Source organism: Meleagris gallopavo, chromosome 7 (genome assembly GCF_000146605.3).
Source record: "Meleagris gallopavo isolate NT-WF06-2002-E0010 breed Aviagen turkey brand Nicholas breeding stock chromosome 7, Turkey_5.1, whole genome shotgun sequence".
In the NCBI taxonomy this organism is placed as follows: Eukaryota; Metazoa; Chordata; class Aves; order Galliformes; family Phasianidae; genus Meleagris; species Meleagris gallopavo.
This window is the reverse complement of record NC_015017.2, coordinates 4,142,359-4,160,415: the sequence shown is the minus strand read 5'-3', so window position 1 is coordinate 4,160,415 and position 18,057 is coordinate 4,142,359. Positions and strand designations below refer to the sequence as shown.

Genomic DNA, 18,057 nt, shown 5'->3' with positions numbered 1-18,057 from the left:
AGAGCATGCAACGACGTGCAACGGCGTGTAACAGTGTGTAAGAGCGTGTAACAGTGTGTAACAGCGTGCAACAGTGTGTAATAGTGTGTAACAGCGTGTAAGAGTAAGAGCGTGCAGCTGTGTGCAACAGCGTGTAAGAGCGTGCAACAGTGTGTAAGAGCATGTAACAGTGTGCAACAGCGTGTAAGAGCATGCAACAATGTGCGAGTGTGTAAGAGTGTGCAACAGTGTGTAACCATGTCTAAGAGCGTGCAACAGTGTGCAATAGTGTGTAAGACCGTGCAACAGTGTGCAACCGTGTGTAAGAGCGTGCAACAGTGTGTATTGGTATGTATCAGCGTGTAACTGTGTGCAAGAACGTGTAACAGCGTCTAAGAGCGTGCAACAGCGTGTGAGAGCGTGCAAACGTGCGTAAGAATGTGCAAAAGTGTGTAAGGGCATATAACTGTGTGCAACAGTGTGCAAGAGCATGTAACAGTGTGTAAGAGTGTGTAACAGCCAGCAACAGCATGTAAGTGCGTGTAATTGCATGCAACAGTGTGTAAGAGCGTGCAAATGCATGCACCAGTGTATAAAAATGTGCAACAGTGTGTAAGGGTGTGCAAGCGAGTGCAACAGTGTGTAAGAACGTGCAACAGTGTGCAAGAGCGTGTAAGAGTGAGCAACAGTGTGTAAGAGCGTGTATCAGTGTGCAACAGTGTGTAAGAGCATGTAAGAGTGTGCAACAGCATGCAACAGTGTGTAAGTGCATGCAAACGCGTGTAAGTGCATGCAAGTGTGTAAGAGTATGCAAGAATGTGTCAGAGCATGTAACAGTGTGTAACAATGTATAAGAGCGTGCAAGACCGTGTAAGTGTGCAACAGTGTGTAAGAGCATGCAAACGCATGTAAGAGACCGCAACAGTGTGTAAGAGCGTGTAACCGTGTGTAAGAGCGTGCAGCAGTATGCAAGAGCGTGTAACAGGGTCCAACAGCGTGCAAGCGCATGCAACAGTTTGTAAGGGTGTGCAAGAATGTGTAAGAGCATGCAAAATTGTGCAAACATTTGTAAGGGCTTATGAGAGCGTGCAAACGCGTTCAACAGTGCAAGAGCGTGCAATCACATGCAAGGGCATGCAAGAGTCTAAAAACTTGTGCAAAACTGTGTAAGGCTATGCAGTCATGTGCAAGAGTGTGTAAGAGACAGCAACAGTGTGTAAGAGCGTGCAACAGTGTGTGTGTGCAAGCATGTGTAAGAGTGTGCAAACGCATGTAAGTGTAAGGGTGTGCAAAAGCTTGTAAGGGCATGGAAACACATGTAAGAGCATGCAACAGTGTGTAAGAGCATGCAACAGTGTGTAAGAGAGTGTAAGAGGGTGCAAACGCATGCAAGATTGTGTATGGATGTGCTAACGCGTGTAAGAGCGTGCAAGAGTATGCAAGGGTGTACAAGAGCGAGTAAACTTGTTCAAGAGTGTGTAAGGGTATGCAAACGTGTGTAAGATTGTGTAAGACCGTGTAACAGTGTATAAGGGTGTGCAAATGCGTGTAAGAGCGTGCAACAGTGTATAAGGGGGTGTAAGAGCGTGCAAAAGCATGCAAACACATGTATGAGCATGCAACAGTGTGTAAGGGTGTGCAAGCACATGTAAATGTAAGGGTTTGCAAAAGTGTGTAAGGGCGTGCAAACACCTGTAAGAGCATGCAACCGTGTGTAAGAGCGTGTAAGAGTGTGCAAACGTATGCAAGAGCATGTAAGAGTTTGCAACAGTGTGTAAGAGCAATGTGTAAGAAATGTGTAAGAGAAATGTGTAAGAGCGTGCAAGTGTGTAAGATCGTGTAACAGTGTACAAGAGCGTGCAACAATGTGTAAGAGCATGCAACAGTGTGTAAGAGCGTGCAACAGTGTGTAAGGCTGTGCAACCATGTGCAAGAGAGTGTAAGGGCATGCAAACGCATGTAGGTGCATTTAAGGGCGTGTAAGAGCGTGCAAATGCTTGCAAACATGTGCAAGATTGTGTATGGGTGTGAAAATGTGTATAAGAACATGCAAGGGTGTGCAAGGGCATGCAAACGCGTGTAACAGCATGGAAACATGCAAATGTGTGTAAGGGCGTGTACGGGTGTGCCAACACGTGTAAGAGCATGTAAGAGCATGTAAGAGAGCCATGATTTTCCCCATCATTGTTCAGAGAAGTTATTAAAAGCTTAATTCTTAGTGTCTTATGCATTTTTCTGAAATCACAAACTGTGCCACCCTAACACAGGAGATACTGCTGTAAATACATTCCTTTTTTCATTCTTTTTACAATACTCCTAATGGCTAAGGCAAAAACCTGTCGGGATTGCATGCTGGAGAGATTCCATTAGTTTTCAATGCATATTGTCTACTTGGCCTTACAAACTTCCCAGGTCCCAGCCAGCTTCGCATATGCAGTCTGCACAAACATTTAAGTTGAGAGACAACACAAGACATATATTCAAAACCACACATGCCCACATTTATTGCACGACAGTGATACCCGCTGTTTTACTTCCCCTGTGCTTCCTATACCAGACACTGTTTTCAATTGCTTTACAGCACTAGTCTACATACAAACCCTGATCATTGTCTCTCACCATTGAGGCAGATCCTCTCTGCAAACCTTCTTTAGAAGCATCTCAGCCATTTCTGACACCAAACTGAGAGATGCAGCCACAGGAACAAGCAAAGGCTATCTGCGTCTTATGCAGGAACAGCAGCAAGCAGAGGGAGGAATGCCAGCATCAGTTACTGCAACTATTTTTTCAGGAACTTCTCTATAATGCATCTGCTTCTTATGGCTAAACAGCACTATGGGGGGGAATGTTTTATTCGGGACCTGGTGACAGCTTATATAACCTGTTTTACTGCTAGATGATGCAGTCAACAGCATTTGAACGCTTCAAGAGCAGGTTCAGCCCTGAGGTTACTACTGCAGGGGCGAGCCACATGCTTCAGCTTGACTCAAGAGTGCAATAGCATGGCCACAGTGAAACGTTTCTGGCACTGTGCTGCCCTTGGAGACTGTGACAACACAGAGGTCACCTATAACAAATTCTCTTAACTTCTCACTGGAGAAGCTGGGCTGGGGAGCAAATGAAAAAATGTATTAAACAAACAAACCTTCTACATATCGACATTCATAGTCCAAGCACAAAAGCATGATCAGTACTTCCAACAGGCACAGTAACATCTACAGCTGTTGCACAGAAACCCAACAGTGCACATTCAGGGCCAACGCCTACGTTCACACTGCTTGGCAGGCACAGCATGAGCTTCGAATCAAAGGCCCTTCTCGTCTCTGTCCACTGTCTCCCTGAGACATCCCTCAGCGCTTGTTTTACTTTAGAAGCTGTGTTAAAGAAGCTAGATGTGAACAAATAGAGAATGTAACAGTATGAGTCTTTTGAGATGCGTTTCCTCAGAGCTGGGACAAACTATTACGATTAAATAGACTGCAGGTTTTGACTGGTTGGTTTTGGATATTGGAGAATTGACGCTTCCTAAGTTTTCAAGCTCAGTTTCCAACAAGGAGCTTGACAGAGATCCCTTTGTTAGGGAGCAGAGTCACCACGTACTCAGACTGGAGTACAAGTGCTTAAATGGTGAGATTTACTCCTCTGGAGGTGGCACGTCTTTAGATGTGCTGCATTTCCCAGTGCAGTTGCAGCCACAGCACTTGCACACAGCAGAGGCTATGCAGCCCTGTTGACTCAACACTGGAGGCTCAACCTGCATTGTTGATGTTGAGTTCAAATGCATGCAAATATGCCAGTGTTATTTAAGTCTGTGAGAGAGATGCCCCACTTTCCTCTAAATGCTCATAAGTAGCACAATTCAGTGATCTTAAAGCCCTCCTTCTGAAGGTGATAATTACAGACCAATGGGTCAAACATGCTCTGTCCACCTTAGAAAAGCATAATGTCCTACTCACACAGGAATAGATATGCTCATAGCAACAAATACATTCACATACTTACAGAAGCAATCTGGCTCCATAAATATTTTTGAGAAATAAATAGTATGGTGACTCTTGTCCTGCCAAAACTGAGGGCATGGACAACTACACTGCTTCCAGCAGAGCACAAGTTCTCAGAGTTAAGCACACAGATCAATGTTTGATGGAGTAGGAGATGCATTTTGTTATACCCACGTACCATATGCTTCTGACTTCTCCCAGCTGCCTTTCTACCAATTAAGTCTCCCAATTCATCAGAGCCTGTGTTAAGACAGCTGAGGAGGAATCTGAAGCCTAAAGGAACAGAGCTCTGTATGCGCAGCAAGCTACGTAAACACTTCCCATCAAACATCCAGCCAGAAAACAACTCTCACCAGCCTTCCTGCCAACCTTGCCTGCAAACATTTGATTCTGATGATTAGGGAGGAAACTCTTGTCTGCTTTCAGTTCTGCTTTGTGCATAGGCAGCTACGAGTTCACTGGAGCCGAGAAACCACAACAAACCTTTATGTAAACATTTCCATGGAAAGCAATCAAGAGAAGTAACAGCAGATTTCAAACTGGCAATCCCCCCTTACTGATCACATGTAAAGATACCTCATCATTTTGATGCATTTTATTCTGTCAAGAGAATTTTGCTTTTTCCTATTTTAATGTAATCGACAAAAAAAAAAAGTTTGAAGTTATAAGAACACTGAAAAATAATCGTTTCAGCCTTACTTGAAGAGAAGAGTAGATCAGCCTCAACGCTGACCAGCTTATAAGCATTTTCAGCCTTAGCCAGCAGATTTCTTTCAGAAGAAGGGAGTTATTGCTTTGATTTTTGATGAGTGACGGCAAGGTCTCAAGAAGGAGCGATGAGGAAAAAAAATATCAAGCTCTCTCCCCTTTCTGAAGGGTCTTAGGACACTGCTTTAAAATTTTCTAGTATCACTGAAAAGCTTGACATGATAATCACACACTCAAAGCTCCTTCCTTCTTCAGGATCCATTTAAAGGGATAGCATCAGATTGAAACCTCATTTCATCAAGTGTACTATCAACAGTAAGAGTTGTTTTAATCGAAGATACATTTTACCCATAGCCCAGGTAGCTCATTTATCACATTTCAGAGTTGAAAATAGACTCTTCATTTCCATGTTTTCCTTGTCTGTCATTCAGATGCCGAAGAGCGTCACGCTCAGGACTCAACTGCTGAAAAGGGAAGATAATATCCAAACGAAAAAGATTTAAATGGACTGTTAGGTTCACTGTTAAGGTTTCTTTTTTCTCTCAGAGTTGGCATCGCTGAATCACAAAATGATCAAAAGCTGCCACACATCTGCAGTCTTACAGGTACATCCATAGCCGCATGGAGCCACGGGGCTGCCTCTTGCTTTGTCTGCACCATCTCAGTGGAATATGTCACTGCGACACAATGTGCTCTCAAACACTTAGTGGAGCTTTAGGATACTGAGAGTTTGCTGAGCCTTCATGTAAACATCAACATCAATAACCTTTGGTAGCCTACAGATTCACTCAGATCTGTGTTCTCACCTGAGTGACAGCACTATCAAGAAGGCAACTGTTCTCTCACCTGATAAAAGAGGAGTAGTTGCAGAGGGACCTGAACATCTCCCCACTCTGCATTCAGGTCTTCATCTATGACCTAGTACCGCAAATTGTTTCCCAGCTCTCCCTCAGTTAGAATTCCCCTGTCCTCCCACTCCTTCTCCCCACTGTGCACAGCTCAATTACACAAGAAAAGATGTTCAATAGTCCAGTTTGAATTTGACTAGGATTTTGTCTAACACGCACGGTTTTCATTACATTTTACTCAAAAAGCATTAAAAATTCTTCCAAGAAAAATTTCAGCAAAGAAACTCGTGTTCTTTCCCCATTTCAAATGTCATTTCTTTCCAACCTTTCTCCAAACACTTTCATTACTTCAGTAACTTCCCTGATGACTTAGTTTCCAGCAGGTACTCTAGCCACTCATCCAAACCAACAAGGGCTCATTTAGAAACCAAATGTTCTGCTTGGTTTCAAGAAACATTCAGAGAATGCAGTTCTGCTTTTATATGCACATGCCTCTCATCCCACTGAACCCAAGCAAATAGCACTGCATAGATAGAAAACGCATCCTCAACCCCAGGGAACGTTCCCAATGAGACCCAGCACGGTACCCTCTGGTATTACCCCTCTCAGCACTGGACACCTGGGAAACTGCCCTCAGTTGGTCCTCATTCACCAAAACCCTCTGCTCTCCAAGTCTCCCATTTCCACTGGATCAACTGTTGCCTGACTACACCTCAGTCATTTCCAACCACAGCACATCCATATTGTTCCATATCATAGAATGTACCTATGCTAGTCACTCATCAATACTTCTGAAGCTAGGATTGAGCAAATTCGATACAGATGCCCTCTGTTAATATAGCTCAAAAATCCAAGTAATTATTTCCTCAAACATTCTAAAATCATTTTCTAGCAAAGCATTAATAAACAGTAAGCCCTGGTCTACTATTTCACACAGTGCTACAATGCTCGTTTATCTACTCAGCTAATAACTTCTTTATAAAGCAGAATCCTTTAGGAAACGACTGTAATCACCTTAGACATAACTAAGGGAAGAACACCAAATTTCTCTTTTGTCCTTAACATAACATTTGCAATCCCATTTCTTTGAAACGCCTGACTTGTTGGCAAGCACCGACTGATAACAAGAAGTGTTTGAAAACAGCATTACAGACACGTTTGCAGTGACTAATTAGAAAAAACAGCTTCCCCCCTCCCCCCCACACACAATACCTGCTTTTCTAAGTAAACATTTAAAATCAGAATGTAATTTTAAAAGATAACAACCAATAAAGAATTTGCTTCAGAGATGATGAAATTTATCTTGCAATTCACAGAGTCCCATCTGTCAAGGGAAGATGAAAAATAAATAATTCCTCTGTCCTATATACGTTGTGTCTATCTTGATAGGAAGTTTCTCAGGGCAGGGACAAGCTCACCATGGTTACACAGCACAAAGGGTTTCTGATCTTAACAGGGCCAAGCAATGACATACATTGCAATAAGCAGCAACACCGAAGTTAATATAGAAAATATTGCTGTGTAAAATCTTTTTATTTTTGGAACTGTAGTTTCAATATCAGAGGACCAAGCATTTCAAACCAGCAATTACTGCTCTGTGATCTGACAGCCACGTTGCGACCTCAGCTCCGTCTCTGTTTATCCTGGTTATTGTACTTAAGCCTAAAAGGCACTGGCAGAATATTACCAAGATCATCAACAACCCAGTCATGCACCAGATTTCCCTTTCTTATTTCTTACAACTACGTGACAAGCAGCGATAGGGACAGCCGACTACCATCTGCACATAATGTGTGGAATATTAATATGAACAGATGTTAATTATTCCATTTCCGTACGCTCGTGACAGTTGCTGATGTATCAGAGGTGGCAGGATCAGCATTGAGGAGGGAAAACAATTCTACAACAAAACGATAAGAAAGGAATATTCCAAACTACATTTTCTTAGTAGATTTTAAGAAAAAACTTACTTCAACAGCAATACTTCAAGTTCAGCTCTTACAAACCTGCACATCCCCAGCCTTACATTTCTGTTAAAAACGAACACAAATGGGTATTTGTGTGCATAAAATTATCCTTATTTTTTTCCTCCTTCATTTCAACCCCCCAAATCCTTGTTCTCCCCCTCGACTGAAAGCTGACTTGGCACTCCGGCAGTACAAAAACAAGCATGACAAATACAGCACACTGATGCTCCAGGACCCTCTGCTCTCACTCAGTTTGTGCACCGCTGCTGATCTGGGCACTGCAGCCTGTGCTACTGCCCATACACAGCCTCAGCACCTGTCCTCACGAGGAATCTGATTGGTAACAGCCTGCCCATCTGGCACTGAAGTAAACCACAAGCAAGCATACTTAAAAAATGATTAGCCTGCATATACGTTCAGTTTTACAGGCAGCCCCTATAACTTAGATATCAGGTTATTTCTTATTCATCTTTCAACAAACCTAATTAGGATCACTGTTAACCTTGAGCTACTGATGGCTTGCAGGGAGAAATGGCGCCTCCTTTTTATTAGCAGGGGGCACATAAAAACCTGATTTTTAATTTCACTTTTCTTGATCAGTGTGGTAAAATTCCGGCATATGCACTGCGCTTCAGAAACGCAAACCTTACTGTGTACCTATCCTATATTGCTAATGTGAGCATATGGCACAAAGAAAAAATGCAAAGCAATGCAAAGCTCCTTCAATACTTTCAGTTTCATTTAGTCTCAAGTCAGCATTAATTTCCCAATTCTCAGTGCCAAAGCCTGCTATAAAGTTGGCTATCTGAATCGGTTTCTCCTCATATCATATCATGTTATTCAATAATCTGTTATTTTACCAAGTTTTGCTGTCTTTTTTTCTCCTGTACTTGAGGTGTGACAATGTCAGGAAGGTTCTGCAAAGAATTCCAGGGCTTATGTTTAAGTACGGCCATCTTGCATGCATTTAAGTATAATCGGTTTTTAAAGGATTTGTGGGGGTTTTTGTTTGCCTTTTCCCCCCTCACATGCCCACGCCTTGCTTTTTCAATTTTTAAATGCTTTGTAACAAAAGCTTTCCTTTCCTGATCTTTGTAACATGCAGCTATGCAAATATCTGTCTTCCTATTTCAGGAGCTGCTCAAACATACACGTCAAAGCAAAATCAACAGGTATCAACCATTGATACCTGCTGCTGTGTACCTCTTACCTACTAAAATGAAGTTTAATAGATTGGTACAAAGCATTTCCTTCGCATGCATGCCCTCTGTAACCAGTACTACTACTTGAATTTAATGACAAGTTTTAGCAGCTTAATTTAATCTACAATTGTTTTCTAGAGAACAAACTAACACTTATTTTCTCCGTTCCCAGATTTACCCAACTTGTGCAGAATTTCCAAGTAATTGAATCACAGAATGACTTAGGCTGGAAGGACCTCTGAGACCACGCCGTTCCAACCCCAATGCCAAGGGCAGGGCTGCCTCCAGCAGCTCAGGCTGCCCAGGGCACATCCAACCTGGCCTTGAACATCTCTAGGGATGGGGTACCCACAGCACTTTGGGCAGCAGTGTCAAGGCCTCACTACTCTCCTTCCCTCAGTGTATTTCTCAGTTACAGTATTATGCCAGCAGGACTATTTCCAAATAGCCTGGCTTGTCTGTCTGCGCTTAGACTTCATCTTTTCTCTGTACTGACACATGCTCCTGCATTTGGAAAGTGAACACACACCCCCACAGACACATGCATGCTATGGAAGGAAAAATAACTGAAGTAAATATTTAAGAGAATGACTGCTTCTGTTGGAAACAACAGTGAACGTGTCCTTGAAACAGTTAATCTTCAAAGGACTAAAAGCAGTTAACCTTCAGGAGTGATCAGATTCCCAGCTTCTGTAGCGGCTGATCACTCTCGGGGCCTGCACACGGTATGCAGAGTTCTCAAGGACAGCTTGATTTCTGGCATCTCTGGACAAGTTGGAAATTGTAATTGCAATCACAGTGAGCTTCTGTGCCTGGAACTGACAGGCAGGCAGGTTCCCCTCCTAAGTGGCTACACTTACAGCGTGCGTAAGTGGGAGGAAGAGGGGAACCGAACAAAAGGGAATCTACAATCAGATGAGTTAGGTCACCCTTCTGCCTCCCATCCACAGCAACTTAACGTGATGGAAAGAAAGCCTGTTTGAATCACAGCTGAAGCACTGCCAGGCAAATGCAGCAACACTGCTGTTCTTTAGCTGCTATTCTTACGGGGACCCTTTATGCCAGTTGGAAAGAAGGGTGTTTACATAAATGACAGAAGAGGAGGATAAAGGAAAACATCTCACTGCTGCCATACAGGATTTCATTTGATCCTAAAGCTGACCTTTAAACCGAGGTTCAAGATTAACTCAGTGCTATTTCCCAAGCAGCCCTGCAGTCAGTGGAAGGACTATGAAGTGCCTGCACGTACCACTCAAGCTCTGATAGCAGCACTGCCTTTTTCAGACTTTAAGATCCAGCTCAAACGCATTGCTAGGCAGCGTGAGGGAATTAAGCTTAAGTCGATGGATAGGCGAAAATCTTTCTGCCGTCACCCATACACTCATAATAAAAAGCAAGATCTTAGAAGGTTCCCTCAGAGAAAAGGTATCTGTATTTCCAGCCTAGGATCTTTCTATGTCTACTAGAAATAGTGGAAACAAGTGAGGTCTTCTCTCACCCTATTCACCTGACCATCTAGCTACACTTTCCACAGTGGCCTCCAGACACAACTAGAGAAACAAGGAAACTAGAGCTATCCAGATCCCTCCTGGTTTCCAGCCGAACGAGAGAAAACCCTCCTTGATAAATGATTTTTTTCCCCCTGAAGCCCCTGAACCAAACCTAAGTTTGGTATGTCTTCAGCACTTGTCTTAATATGTAAGAGGGGCTCACAATTTAGGAAAAGTTGATCTTTTTCGCAGTACATGAAGACTGACTGCTTTGCTCATTTAGTTAAACAGACATACAAACGTGACAGAATAAAGGATGCGTGCATCAGTCCCCTCTATACAGGCAGCTTTGATTTGTTTGCTCAATGCCTAGTGGAGGTCACTGTCACTTATTACCTTTATAGTTTGCTTGACAAATGCTCTCCTGCTCAATGAATACTGCTACTAGAGATGGCAGGGAACTACATTAAGCCTAGGAAAAATCAAGAATCCCCCTAGATCTTAATTATAAAACCATAAAAGAAACCAACTGCCTTTGAAGCTCTCTTACCAGGAAACAAATGAGAATGGGAAATTTATTTCCAAGCATAAATTCCAAACCCTTCAGTTTAATTTCTCCCAAGTTAACTTTCCCACCTAGCTAAGCAGCAGTGCCTTCTATTATTAGCTTCTGGCCCAGTATCAGCTGACCACCATCAGTCAAACTGTCTTCATCTCAATGAGCTCAGGGACTTCCAAGGAACTCTGTGTTTGCAGGCATGTGCTTGCAGCTTCTAATTACTTTCTAACAGATAATGGAGCATTTAAGTTCAGTGAGGATACATTAAATTTGTAAGTGGATCAAAACCCTGGACAGAATCAGAGCTCACAAGATTACTTCCTGAAAGCACTAAGCTTAGAAGGCTAGGAAGGAAAAGGTCTCATCAATTGTCTGTTCCCCCAAGACACAATCATCTTAAGATATTTCTTAGCCTCCAAGATAGCTTGGCACACTTTCCAATTGCGGTGTGTCTCTAGAATGTATGACATTATTTGCTGAGCATGTGGTTTGATGTTAAACCTGATCAGGCTACTTGACTTATCAGACAATCGTAACAGTCCAATAATTAGAGGTTGAGGAGGGAAAATTGTTTTCACAAGTGAAATGACAAGTCCCTGTTCAATTATCAAGTAGCCTCTCAGCTGCTTACTTGACTTTTCTCATAATAAGCCTTCTCCTACCTGCCCAACAGCCTCATCTTTTCTTACAGCTGCAAGCCTTGGGGTGAGGGGCAGCACACCTTCCCTGCGGATGCCAGCAGCCAGTGGCAGCTCCCCTGACAGACACACAAGCAGCAGCAAATATGCTTGTACTTAGAGTTCAGATTTCAGGGCCTTTCTGGAGACCACAAAGTGTGGCAAACCTAGCAGGGAGATGAAAACACCCCAAACATCAAACCATTTCAGTGCCTGAGGGGAAATCCTTTAGCCTGTGAAATTATTCCAGAGATAAATGACCACCAATTGAAACTTTGGAAGAAATAGTACCTCTGTAAAGTATTAAAAAGTATACCCCTTTTAGTCCACCTGCACATTCTGCTGCTTCCCTGGAGAAAGCAGTGTGGGATATGCAGTAGGCTTTGTTTTGCCTTGTGACAGACACAGAACTACCAGAGAGAAAAAACAACTATGTAAGAAAGCAGGGAGCAGTGTTAAAGAAAGGTAGTTGGGGATCTGAAGAGAAAACACAGAAAATAGACTCTGCTGCCATTCCCTGAAGAAGAATTCCAAATAGGGAATGTAGTTTTTGATGACAGCCAATTCATTATCCCCTGGTGGGAGGTGTTTGGCTATAGGAGGTGCTAACACCATACATTATATCATTATAGTCATTACAGATCCATTAGCAGATGTTCAAGGTGCTGAAATGACAGACCAGCAGCCAAATTGTTGTTCTTTACTTTCAGCATAACACTTAGTAGGATCTCAGAACACTGTAAGACATTCTGCCAACATCAGAAGTATAAAGCAGGGCCATTGGAACATGTCACGGCTGTCTCTACCAGCTATTGCTGTAGACAGTGAAGTGTTCCAAGTACCCTCAGCGTACACAAACCAGTGTTTGCAAGAGGCTTTACATCTCCCACAGCCTCTCCAAAAGGAAAACTAAGCTTTACTTGCAAGTATAAGGACGCTCAACTGAGTAAAAATTGCCAACAAAAGCTCACCTATACTTCATAAGTTAAAAAATAAAAATAAAAAAGGAAAGTCAAGTGGATAACTCATGATACCTCCTTCCCATTAACCTCCCCTTCCCACTGAAAGATTGTCAGACACTTCATTGAAGTCAATGTCCATTACGGTCCCAATGGCAGTTAGCTCCTATGTAACTTTAAAAAAAAACAACAAAAAAAACAATTGCTTTTACAAAGGCCATTCACAACACTCTTCTTACTGAAAGCAGAGCCAACGGATTGTGCTCTCACATGTACTCATACATTTTCCTAATGAGATAATGTCAATAGATAATTTCATTCAGTATAGTTACACTGACTAAAGTCTCAGAGTGATGAGGAATAAAAAGGTTTCCTACTACAACTTCACTTACTTATCTTACATTGAAGAATATCTCCTTATAATAAGCTTATCAGTATAAAATTATATCCCTTCCGGGACAAAAAGTAGTGGTCACATAAAACCATAACCAATTTCTAGGCCCTTCTTTTACATAAAAGTTATCTATTAAAATGCCAGCTCTTTCAGGAAATAGATGGTTGAGTTAGGAGGCAAGGATGGCAGGAACTTCTGTACTACTGCAGGAAAAATTATTTCAAAAGAGGGAAATTCTGTCTGCCCTCCCATCAATTCTGTACAGCAAGGAATGTTACAGACCACTGCACACATATCCAGCGCAGCACAGATACAAAGCATGTTAGTTCTTATTGTTACCTCTATCAGCTGATGATGGGGTCTACTTCTTTTTAGCTATAATTATAAGTAACCTTCAGGTTTTTACTGACCTTTAGGACTTGCAATAACCCACACCGTTCCCCCACCTGATTACTAGAAGATCAGAGGCTCATGAGACAACTTCATATGAAGAGAAACCTCTCCCAGTGCGGCTGCCTGTTATGTGGTTAAAATATTTACAGTATCCAAGAAAAATCCTCCATTTCTGAGCCATTCATCAGATGCATACATTGGAGGAAAATGAGGTCCAGTGAATTAAGTCAGCTGATGATGCTGGGCTATGAAACCCCAAACAATCAACTTTTTTTTTAACGAGGATCTTACACGTTCTTTGTGACGTGCTTAAGGTTAATCAATATAATGGAAGGACCAATTACTACTATTTCTCTATCAGAAGGTCAGCTCTTCATCTTGTACAAACTGTACGCTTCCAGTGACTTCCATATGGCAATACCAATTCCGTCTACTTGAAAATCAAATCTGCATACTGTCTACTGACATCAAACAGCACACACGCAGCTTGCGTGCGGTAGCCTTCCACTCCCTAGGCATCCACTTCAATTGATCACTGAACACCAGATCTCCTCTTTCTGGAGCTTTGCCATTGACCATTACTTTGTCCTTTAAGCAAACATCTAGTCTTCTTTATCCCTTTAGTACAAGTCATTTCATCCCAACAGAGCCATTTTTTGTTTGTTTATACACAATGATTATTATATGTCATCAACAAACACGCAAATGCAGTGCTCTTTAAAAAAGCATAGGAAGCACTTTGGTCTACACACAGCTTTAGTTCCATTGTGAGAACTTGTGATCATTTGCTTGAAACAGCTAGAGCTGTAACTGCACATTGTTATTAATTTCTAGATGTAGGAGTAGATTATATAATGGGAGTACAATCTCCTTGTGGTTTATAGTGTCATTAATGCTTATCAAATTAAGGCTGTACACTGAACAGACCTTCAGAATTTACAAGTCCTATGTAATTTTCAAGTTCACGGGAGAGTTTTACAAAAAAAAATGCAAATTGCTATTATTTGTCAAAATACTGTCTCCGATTTGGACACAAACATTCAGTGTCAATGAGGCTTAATCTTGACACAAAGCAAAAATCTGAACACAGAACACCCATAAAAATGATGATCTTGACCTTTTATTAACAGTATTTTAGACTAGCAAAGCCAAAGGAATTTTAAAATTGGGTATATTTTATTTTTTTCTCCCTATTATGTTTTACTGCTGCTGACTGCTCCCAGACTCAGTGCTTAGTTCTCAGGAAAACTGAAGCAGAAGAGAGTTAAGTTTCTGTTCCTAGGAGTTGTACACCAGCGAAAACTTGCATACATGGCAAGATGCTCCCCTGCAAATTCCTTCTCTCATCTCTATACTCTATCATAAAAATGGAAAATTGCTCGCACATGAGACAGAGGAGTAATGAGCCTTCCATTGATGTACAGGCAAAATCCAAACATCTTGAGGTTCATGACATCTGCACGTTGAAACCCCCAGCCCTTCAACATTTTGGCACTGATGTTACCACATGCTTAGGGTTCCAGAAAACTATTATCTGACCAGGGCAAAGCACTGTCCTGCACTGATTAGTCCAGCTCTTCTACTTCAAGGGAGCAGCACTGATCTACCCCCAGCTGAGGTGTTTATTGTTCGATAGCATTGCTACCATAAAGAATGCATTAACACAGAGACAGCTTGTCAAGGAGTAACAGAAGGACACGTCCCTATTAAAACTCAGCTGCTTTTGTGCATAGGCCATCACGTTGTAGCACCAGCTAAACATCAGCATGATACTGCTCCTGTGAAAAAACCTCTTTCTGCTATTTAAGAAAAACAACTGGCCAGAAATTACTCTTTACAACCTCTGTGGACTGAAGAAAGATCCCCCAAGACTCAAAGCAACTTACATCCATGAACTCGACGTTGGCTTTGGGACCAGTGGTCTCATTAAGGATCTTAATGGCCACAGGAATCTTTACGGTTTCTCCCTCGGGGACCCAAATACCCTAGAAAGATAAGGCAAAGTGACAGAAGACTAATAAGACAACAATCATAAAAATCTCACTGTTCCATTTCTTTTTGATGTATTTTGTCACATTATGCAATTCAATCCTGAACATCAAAACTGAAAATACACAAAATAAGTTATTAAAAGCAAAAGAAAGAAGTCTCACAAAACTACTTCTTACATCAAAACTAAACCTTTACGTATGTGGATGGTTGTATGCCAGCAAACGTCCTTAGATCTTCTTGGTTTTCTCACTGACAATTGCCTTTAAATGAAACGATATAAGCACAAAGATGCACATTTTTTCACTACCTACTGATTCCCACAAAATTTGAAAAAAAATTGGATTATTTTATTCTAGAATCTGATGTTGAACTCACTGAAACTACAGAAAAACTCCCTCTAGTGAGTATCACCAGCAACGAGGTCAGAACTTGAGTGTTCACAAGTTAAACAAGGCTAATCAATGCTGTAGAGAAGACTCTTACCTTGTATACTGTTCCAAAGGCTCCAGAGCCAAGAACCTTCACTCGTTTCAGCTCTGTTTCCTTCAGGATGCGAAGCTGAGCTTGGTTGGGAGCCGTACCACTTGGAGTCAAGGGTTCCACAAGCTACGAAGTCAAGTCCAATAGTGTTAAGTATTTGAAAGTGTGAAAATCCACAAGAAGTTTATACTGGAAACAACCAATCCAGTCAAACACTGGAATAAGACAGTAAAGACTGCTAGTCTAACAACTCCTAGAGGAATCTCTCACTTTTAAAGACAACAATCAAATGCTGAGAAACTGAGCAATAGTATGAAAAAACCCTCACTCAAAATGTAATCGTTTCCACCAGGAATTACATGATGGAATTACAAACTGGAAACTGAATTGGTGTCACAGTAAACACACCCAAGGACTTCTGCTAATGGAGGCAGTATAAATATTTTCTACATGACAGAAATACAGCATTTATTATTAGTGGAGCACGTTGTATTTTTGCCCATTTTAGTGCCTCTTAAGTTAGTCGTATTTCTTTTAAATAACCCTGACTTAATGGCTTATCATATTCTTATTCTGTTTTGGGGAAGGGTCTATTCTTCTCAACTTCTACTGTACCATATATGAGGACAAATTTAAGAAGAAAGCAACGTAAAGGAGACAATTTTTAACAGCCATTAATTTGCTGCAAAAAAAAAAAAAAAAAAAGGCACAATTAAGTAATTTGTTCAAGAAGGCAACCATGTCCCAAGAAACTTTATAAATAAACCACAGACCAACATTCTGTTAAAAATGACTGTAGAAATCAATACTGTACTACGTTTGCCAGAAAAGGAATGGTTCTTTAAAAATAAATTAAAAAAATAAGTGCAAAGGACAATACTCTAAACAATGAAAAACAGCCTGCTCCTTTACAGGATGAGAGAAATAATTCAGGAGTACTCCTACTCAAATGGAATTCACACCACTGCAGTATTTCAGAGTTGTCTGTTTACAAGGCTAACTGCTCTGCGGTTTCAGAACTCCTGGTATGGCTCTTTGAGCATCATGGACTACTTACCAGCTGACCAGACTATTTTAGTACTGGTAAGAATGTCAATAGTTGGAAATTACTTGAGTACGGAAACATAAAACCAAACAGCAACAAGGTTATCATAGAAATTATTTGTGAGCTGCACTTTTACAAGATTAATTCCCTTTTTTACTTCCTGTTTAGATGTCCAGTATTAATGTGGTGAAACAAAGAAGGTTCCCTATTAAAGAAAACCAGTATGCTTTCGTATATATGACTTGCAGGCCATCAGCACAGGAATGGCTAGGAGTACTAGTATTGTGAGTTTTAAAAATATGCTTGTAGAGTTTTACTGAGTATGACCAAGAGAAAGATAGGTTTATTATAACCTCCAGCTAGAAACAGAGAAGGGAGCTGAAGCTCCGTGTGCTTATTTCAGGATACTCCTGATTTAACCTTCCATTTCACAGGCAAGACAATAGCCTCCCCACATAGTAAGACCTTCTACTACTACCTCTATTAAGATTTTATTCCCTTAGGAGAAATACCACCAGCCACAGCTTTTATCTGAGCAAATGAAGAACAGGAGCTGTTGTCAAAGCCAGTGCTTGTGCTTAAAATCATCATCTTAAATTCAATTCTGCTAAGTGGAGGCTGGTACGATGGCAAGGTTAATATACCTAAAAGCATTAAGTTAAGCTTTCTATAAACCTGAACAGTATTCAACAAGCAACACAAATTCTAGCTGGTATAAAGGTGTTTAGGAAAACAGATTGGGGATGCATAAATCCTTTTGTCAAGCTCTAGAATGGAAGTAAGTGGGAGCAGGATCCTTACAATAAAACATGAAACAACACTTTTTAAAAAGCCTTATTGAAGTATCACTACGGAACTGTATGTGGAGACAGCAGTAATCACCCCTGCTGTAACTGACAAATAAAGAATGAACGTTATGCTTAAGAACATTTCTTAGATTGCCTCCTCCACTACCTACACCCTCACCTCAGTCTCCAGGAACCTCCGCAGCGCTCTCTTCTTTTTAATGCTCTTGCGTCGAACGTACACAGCAAACGTCAGGCCCATGATGACGATGATGAAGAGGCCACCAATAACTCCCGCAGCAATCAAAGGTGTTCTAGCAATCAGAATCAGAGACTTCATTGTTAGGTGGGGTGACAGACCAGAGAACAATTGGGCACACAAAACACAATCACTTGGAAAGCTTACTGTCGTGTGACAGTTTCTTAGTTGGACCAAATACAAAAATCAGGGGAAACATATTAATAAGTTCTCTTGATTTCCATCCATATAACAATTTCACTTTTTTCAAACTGCCATGCACATGTGAAAAGTTGTGTGGACAAGGAGACACAACATGCACTTTGATGGCAAACGCAAA

At 41.4% G+C, this 18,057-nt stretch overlaps 1 protein-coding gene across 4 annotated transcripts in view; it reads right to left on the bottom strand.

The window, feature by feature from the left end:
• Positions 1 to 18,057, bottom strand: part of ERBB4 (erb-b2 receptor tyrosine kinase 4) — a 322,379-nt gene that overhangs the window by 90,052 nt on the left and 214,270 nt on the right. For all 4 annotated transcript variants that reach the window (XM_031554101.1, XM_031554102.1, XM_031554103.1 and 1 more), the window contains 3 exons: positions 17,661 to 17,793; positions 15,653 to 15,775; positions 15,064 to 15,162 (listed from right to left, as the gene is read on the bottom strand). In XM_031554101.1, the coding sequence (XP_031409961.1) occupies positions 15,064 to 15,162; positions 15,653 to 15,775; positions 17,661 to 17,793 (355 nt within the window). The remainder of the gene's footprint in view (positions 1 to 15,063; positions 15,163 to 15,652; positions 15,776 to 17,660; positions 17,794 to 18,057) is intronic.